The 7466-nt window shown below is 38.7% G+C and overlaps 1 protein-coding gene across 1 annotated transcript in view; it reads left to right on the top strand.

The window, feature by feature from the left end:
* AP3B1 (adaptor related protein complex 3 beta 1 subunit) overlaps positions 1-7466 on the top strand; it is a 191594-nt gene that overhangs the window by 168334 nt on the left and 15794 nt on the right. The window contains exon 25 of the mRNA XM_015571572.1: positions 6194-6291. Coding sequence (XP_015427058.1) covers positions 6194-6291 — 98 coding nt within the window. The remainder of the gene's footprint in view (positions 1-6193; positions 6292-7466) is intronic.

Genomic DNA, 7466 nt, shown 5'->3' with positions numbered 1-7466 from the left:
AGTTTTCACAGTTAATTGCAAACATAAGAATTGTACTGCAAGGAAAGTGAACTGCTTGCCAGGAAGGGTGTTGGTGTGGATATGGGAGTCTAAAGGAACAGCAGGGTTTGAATTTGTGGGAACGAGGCAGGGATGGTTTTGAAATGAGATGAAACTCAGTAGTATCTAATAGAGTAATATTCTCAAACCCTCTACCACTAGGGTAAATCCAATATTACATCTGTTGATGAAGAGATAAGGTCATTGCCTACCCGTCTTCCAATTTATTGAGTCCGCCCCACCAGTCATCTCATCTACTTAAGTCCAGTCAGCCCACCAGGAGAGAGGAGACCCATAGTGGTAATACTAACATGTGTAAGTGCTAGAAGAAATTGACAAAGCCATGATAATAGTAATTTTTTTTAAATATATTTTATTGATTTTTCACAGAGAGGAAGGGAGAGAGATGGAGAGTTAGAAACATCGATGAGAGAGAAACATCGATCAGCTGCCTCCTGCACAACCCCCACTGGGGATGTGCCTGCAATCCAGGCACACGCCCCTGACCGGAATCGAACCTGGGACCTTTCAGTCCGCAGGCCGACGCTCCATCCACTAAGCCAAACCGGTTTCGGCGTAATTTTAATAACTCATCAGAAAATGACAAATCAGAAGAAGATAGATATATAGATAGACATATAGGTACATATAGCTATATATACAAACACAAAATTTCAATAATTTGGTTATCAAGCCTGATCTAACATAATTATTATGTTTCCAAATAATTCCTTGTTTTCTGAATACAGAAAATACATATTTTCTTAAAAGACAGAGAATGTACAAAAGAGTGAGAGAAAATATGGGCTGATGTGATTAAAAAGAAGAAGACACATAGGAAAGATTAGAAAAGAGAAAGGAGATAAAACAGATCTTCTAAATAATATGTATACTTCTATACCAATAAATTGGAATATTTAGATGAAATGGTTTCCTAGAAAAGTATAAATTATGAATAAAAAAGTTAAATGGTATCAGAACTTCAAAAAAGAAATAATCTCTACATTATTTAAACTTTTCTAGAACAAAGAAAAAGAAGGGAAGCATCCATGTCATTCTGTAAGGCTAGTATCACCCTGATTTTAAAACCCAAAAGGATAGCTCATAAATGTGCATGCCACTTGGGGTTGTAAATGCAAAAATTTTGGTTTTTCTAAGACCATCGGAAAACACATATATAATTACATATCAGATATTTACATTATGATTCATAACAGTAGCAAAATGACAGTTATGAAGTAGCAACGAGAATAATTTTATGGTTGGGGGTCACCACAACATGAGGAACTGTATTAAAGGGTCACGGCATTAGGGAGGTTGAGAACCACTGAGTTAAAGGTATAAATCCTAGAAAGACAGAGACAAAATTATCATTTTATTTAACATAATTATCAACCCAGAAATCATAGTATCAACAGAAAATCTATTTTTAAGCTAATGAGTTTAGAAATGTGTATGTGATTATATGAAAATCTTTAACATTTCTATATAGTAGGAATAACCAGTTTTAAAACATGAATAAAATTATAAGAACAACAAATTTAACCCAGTGGTCCTCTAACTTTTTAATTGTGTACATTTACACAATTTACATTAAAATCTTTCTCTGTGCACTCCCTAGATGTATAAATGTATTTTTAAATTACATGTGTATATCTCTCACTGTGCTAACGTGTATACTAAAATATGTACAGAAAAAAAAACAGAACTTCAAAAGGAATGAGAAAAAATAATTAGTAGGTTTTTTCTCAATGGATTTTCTTTGCCAGAGCAGACCCTTGTGCTTTCCACTTTGGAGAACACTGGTTTTTCCAGCCATTTGAAGCTGAAGCTTTATATTTAACACTAAATTAGTTCACTATATGTATTTCATGTACATCTGTGTATCTATCCATTTACTCTTTCATCTGCCTTTACATATTTCTCTTAGCCTCCCACTGCATTGGGCGTGGTCCCAGCTTCAGTGCTTCTGTCTTACCCACCCCTTGTCTATTGTTTTCAGAAGTTCCCTCCTCCATTCCAGGGCTGACCCGTTCACTTCCCCCTTGTGCTCTTAATTCCAACCTCCTCTCCTCCTCTTAAGTCTTAAGACCTTGCTCTATAAAGGGGTCCTCAAACTTTTTAAACAGGGGGCCAGTTCACTGTCCCTCAGACCGCTGGAGGGCCGGACTATAGTTTAAAAACAAACTATGAACAAATTCCTATGCACCCTGCACATATCTTATTTTGAAGTAAAAAAACAAAATGGCAACAAATACAATATTTGTATTTGCATGTGGCCTGCGGGCCATGGTTTGAGGACCCCAGCATCAGCTATGCTTTGTTTCTTCCTCCTCACTGGCTCTTTCCCCTCAGCCTTTGAGCATGTTCAGGTTTCCTGAAGCATTCTTCTCTGCCTCTGCTGCAGGGAGCTTCTGCTGCTTTTGACTGCCAATGTCCCCATTTGCCTTTCAACTCCCTGAATCCCAAGTTCCTCCTCCAACCTGTTCGGCCTTGCTAAGGTCAGCAGTTACTCTTGCTGCTGCTTATTCCTCCCTGTAGTATCTGACACATACCTTTTCTTCCTGTCCTGTCTGTCCCAGTCTCTTCTGCAATTTGCACTTCTTCCATTTTTACTTAAATGCAGGTCTTCCCCAGGTTTCCTTACCCTTTTTCTTGGTATATCCCCTTTCCCTGTGTGACCTTAACTACTGATAAGGCTTCAGCTCTTCCCTGTTTCACTCACGTTTCTTCCAGACTCATGTATACTGCCCTTGCCTCCTTCCTGAGTATTAATTTGTATTTCCAGTGATCTGCTAAATATCTTTTCCTGAGTAACTCAGTGGTGCTCAAAATATAATGTGACATAATATAATATCTCAAAACAAATTAATTTTTGTTTAATCCCCCAAACTCTGCTTCTTCAGTAGTTGTCATCCTCCCAGTGTTCACATTAGAAGGTTCAGAGTCTCTTTCTCCCATCCATCACCGGATCTGTCCCTTTAACTCTCAGATCCTCCCCTATTCCCCATGTTCAGTTCTGCCCACCTAGGGAAACAGCCTTGTGTAGTGGAGTATGAATATATATGTATCAGACCTTGGAATAGAATAAGCCTGGGGCCAGGCCCCAGTGCTGACGCTTACTAGCTATGTGACCTTGGACATATTGTTTAATTATTAATAAATTGGAGCTAACAGAAGCCACCTCTTAAAGTCATTGTTAGGATTTACTAAATAAAATGCACAGTCAATGCTAAAACACACACACACACACCCTGTCTAGCCTACTAAATTAGATCCCTAACTGATCTACCTGCCTTGGGTTTCTCCTCTATTCCACCGTACATACACATTGCCACCAGAGTTTCTGAAATACAAATAGGATCATTTATTTTCCTATGTCAAAAGTCCCTGTTGCTTCAAGAAACACTGAAACAGCTTTGTCTTAAGTTATATGAGTAAAGAAGTCATACACTTTGTCATACAGATCAGGACACTAGAGAATGAAAGGTGTCATTAACTGAAAAGGACTCCAGGACAACCGTCATAAACTGCCGTGGGCAAACTGGGACTAATGGTTATGCTGTATAAGACACTCTTTACAGTGTGCCCAGCCTCATCTCTTCGACACTCCACACTGCTCACCATTCCCAAAACACAGGTTTAGAATGTCTAGAACAGTGGTCGGCAAACCGCGGCTCGCAAGCCACAAGGGGCAGCTCTTTGGCCCCTTGAGTGTGGCTCTTCCACAAAATACCACGTGCGGGTGCGATTGAAACTTCGTGGCCTATGCGCAGAAGTCGGTTTTCAGAAAGGAGACAAAACAAGTATACAAGACAAGTGTGGATGGGAGAGTTGGAAGGGGTCGACCTCAGCGAACATACCTCAATCAGATTGAGGACGTTTTTAGCAAAGGCCAGTTTAGGAGTACCCTAATTAAATGAAAAACAATGTACCTGCCTATATAAAGTTTAAAAAAATTTGGCTCTCAAAAGAAATTTCAATCGTTGCACTGTTGATATTTGGCTCTGTTGACTAATGAGTTTGCCGACCACTGGTCTAGAGCATCCCTCTCCCTCCTCTCAGAAATAGACTACCTCCACTTCCTGCAGAATTAATCAGCCCCTCTTCCATGGACTGTAACCCTCCCCACATATCTCTAATGGAGCACTTACCATCCTGTTATAAACGCATCTCTCACTGGACTTGTGAACTTCAAGGGCCAATCTCGTTTGTCTTTAAATCCCATGTACTTGCACCGTACAGGGGATCGAGTTTATAGTCAGTACATTTTATTGAGTTAATAAATAGGGCTTATTGTTTTGCCTTGGGCAATCCACATGTGGATAATTCAAAACATTCTTTAATATTATTCTAGTCTTTACTCCATAAAATATAAGCCAGCTTACAAAAATAAAATATGTAATAGCATAAAATGAAAATGGGTATCTTCCTTTTTTCATATTACATTATGTGTCCCTACCCCACTTGTAATAAAGTGTTTCTTAACCAATGTTCAGTATTTCTTATCTGCAATCCCCACCTCCCTGGCCACTTCCCCACTGGCCCAGTTCTAACACACGTGTAGAAGTCCTTCTGCAGGGCTTTCCTGACGCAAAGGAAGAGATTTGGTCGGCTCAATTATTCACTACTCTTTCATCATCATCTTCCTTCTTCGGTGGAATGTGAAAGTGGTTCCTGGGGATGCAGCTGCATGGCAACCATGAGGATAAGAGCCAGCACACTAGGGATGGTGGGGATGAAAGCCAGAGAAACTGAGGTTCCTAGCATCATCTTTAAGCCATTGAACCAGCCTTTGGTTGGTAACTCCAGCACCTGTTCAGTACTAACAGTAAGCTCCTATTTCCCAAGAAATTGTTAGTTGGATTCTCTGCTTATTTGCAGCCAAACACATTCTAACTGATACACTCATCAACCTACCTTTAAACATGTAACTTAAAATATTTTTAAAGTAGTGTTAGTCATTTTTGTAGAGAGTAGTGTCAAGATTTAAATGAATACATGCACTCAGTGTTGGTTTTTCTAGCTCAGTGGTTCTCAACCTTCCTAATGCCATGACCCTTTAATACAGTTCCTCATGTTGTGGTGTCACCCAACCATAAAATTATTTTCATTGCTACTTCATAACTGTAATTTTGCTACTGTTATGAATCGTAATGTAAATATCTGATATGCAGGATCTATTTTCATTGTTCGCGACCCACAGGTTGAGAACTGCTGCTCTAGCTGATACAAAGAGAACGTTGCCTTTACTAAATTCTTCATATCCTGTATCCTATCTAATAAAAGAGTAATAAGCAAATTGACCATCACTCCAACACACAAGATGGCTGCCCCCATGTGGTCAAAGATGGCCACCACAAGATGGCCAGCAGGGGAGGGCAGTTGAGAGGGATCAGGCCTGAAAGGGAGGACAGTTGGGAGCAACCAGGCCTGTAGGGGAGGGCAATTGGGGGTGACCAGCCCTGCAGGGGAGGGCAGTTAGGGGCGATCAGGAGGCAGGGGAGGGCAGTTAGGGGCAGTCTGGCTGGCAGGGGAGGCACAAATTTCATGCACCGGGCCTCTAGTTTGGAAATAATAGCTTTCACCACATGTTTATCAATAATGTCAGTAAATCACACTACTAGAAAACAAGAGTTTTTGTTTCAAGAAAGCAAGTTTGCAGATGAGGGATTATTTTCTTAGCACATATCTAAGTAAGGTCACTCCACTTTATTTATTAAAGACTAATCTAACACTTTAAAATAGAAATCTTAACCATTAAAATAAAAACACTCCATTTTCTGTACTGTAAGCACACAAAATAAAGATAAAACATTACTTCTCTACTCTGTGAGCTGCATGAGTGTTCCTCTGGTAATACAGCATACCCTTGCTGCCTGCCTGTTGTTTTTTTAAGGTTCTATGTCAAGTGGTATATTTACTATAACTGCATAATTTTGAAAAAAAAATGTTTTCCAATTAAGGTAAGAGATGTATTTCTCTGTAAATAGTGTTAAATTTTTCAAGCCTTTTTAGCTGTGTTATTTAAGCCAAGAATATCTTAATACTTTATGTACGCTGGCATATGCTTTAATGTATCCATTTAACCACATAGTATTAAGAATGTTTAGTTACTAAGCATTTAGTCAGCTTTTATGTGTTTTTTCCTTAGTACCAAGGATGATTGCTTCAATGTTAATATTCAGCCACCTGTTGGAGAACTGCTTTTACCTGTGGCCATGTCAGAGAAAGATTTTAAGAAAGAGCAAGGTGAGAGGTTACTATAGTTTACTAGGAACTGACATCCCAAATAATATGTGCTCCTTCTTCTGGCCAGTCTCTAAAATAAATTACCATATATACACAGCTGTTAACAGATGTCAGTGCACAGTTTTCCAATTTTTGCTAATGCTTTGCTTTTATAAAATAATCTTAAAAGTATATGTCTGTCTACATTTCCGACATACATGAAAATTGATTAGTATGTATTTAAAATAAAAAATTGACTCATAATTAACTTTTCAATTCTGGGAGTTATGGTTTGTCAACCTAATAATGTAGTCATGTATTTTTGTATTAATGAAATATCAGAAGTTTGGGACTTACCAAAGTTCTATCACTATAAATGTTATATTTCTGTTTTTTCTTTCACTGTCTTTCATGTCCTACTAATCTGTTTTCCCCTGCACACAGAGTACCTTACCCTTTGAAGTGAAGTCCTAATTATAGCATTAAATTACCTTCATTTTCTTTTGACCTAATACTATGCCAAAGAAATGCTATGTTGTCAAACTGTACAAACTGTGTTGTCAAACATTTTAAAAGGTGCACCTAAAAGATATTTTCAGCAGAATGGAAGTATAATATCTTGTGCTTGCCCCAGAGTCAAGCATACCCTCTAGTAAAAAAAATTTTTTCATACATGAATAAGGAAAAATAACTGTCTGAATTGAAGTGTTTCATTAAGAATAGCATCTATAAAATGGGCTTATTTAAATGATGCGGTCAGAAGTTTGTAAAAGTGGCTGGAGGGGTGATCAGACCAAGGTCCCTTCATCTCGAGGTCACGAATTTGTGTTTGTCAAGCTTCCAGAAAGCAGTAGGCACACACCAATGTCTGCACCTGAGGAGAAGGGCCTGCTGCCTGGCGGGCTGGCATGGCAGTGCCCAAGACACAGTCTCAAAAAGGCCTGTTGTAGACTTTCACAAAGAAATTCTCACACAAGACTGTAAATGAATAGTAATCTTTCTCCTGCCTTATTTTTAAGTGATAAAAAAGTGGGAAATTGATTATTGCTATAGAAGAAAGTCATCTTTGTAGTTTTGTTTTTCTATTGACAAATTGAATTGATTCTTACATTTGCTATTCTTATCCTTTGCTGGCTAAAGCCTGCCTCTCTGCTTTACACCTGCTCAGCAAACCAAGGTGAGTGGCACCGAGTGAC

Source organism: Myotis davidii, unplaced genomic scaffold (assembly GCF_000327345.1).
Source record: "Myotis davidii unplaced genomic scaffold, ASM32734v1 scaffold44, whole genome shotgun sequence".
NCBI classification, from domain to species: Eukaryota; Metazoa; Chordata; class Mammalia; order Chiroptera; family Vespertilionidae; genus Myotis; species Myotis davidii.
The sequence above is the reverse complement of the archived record's forward strand: the minus strand, read 5'-3'. Positions and strand labels throughout refer to the sequence as shown.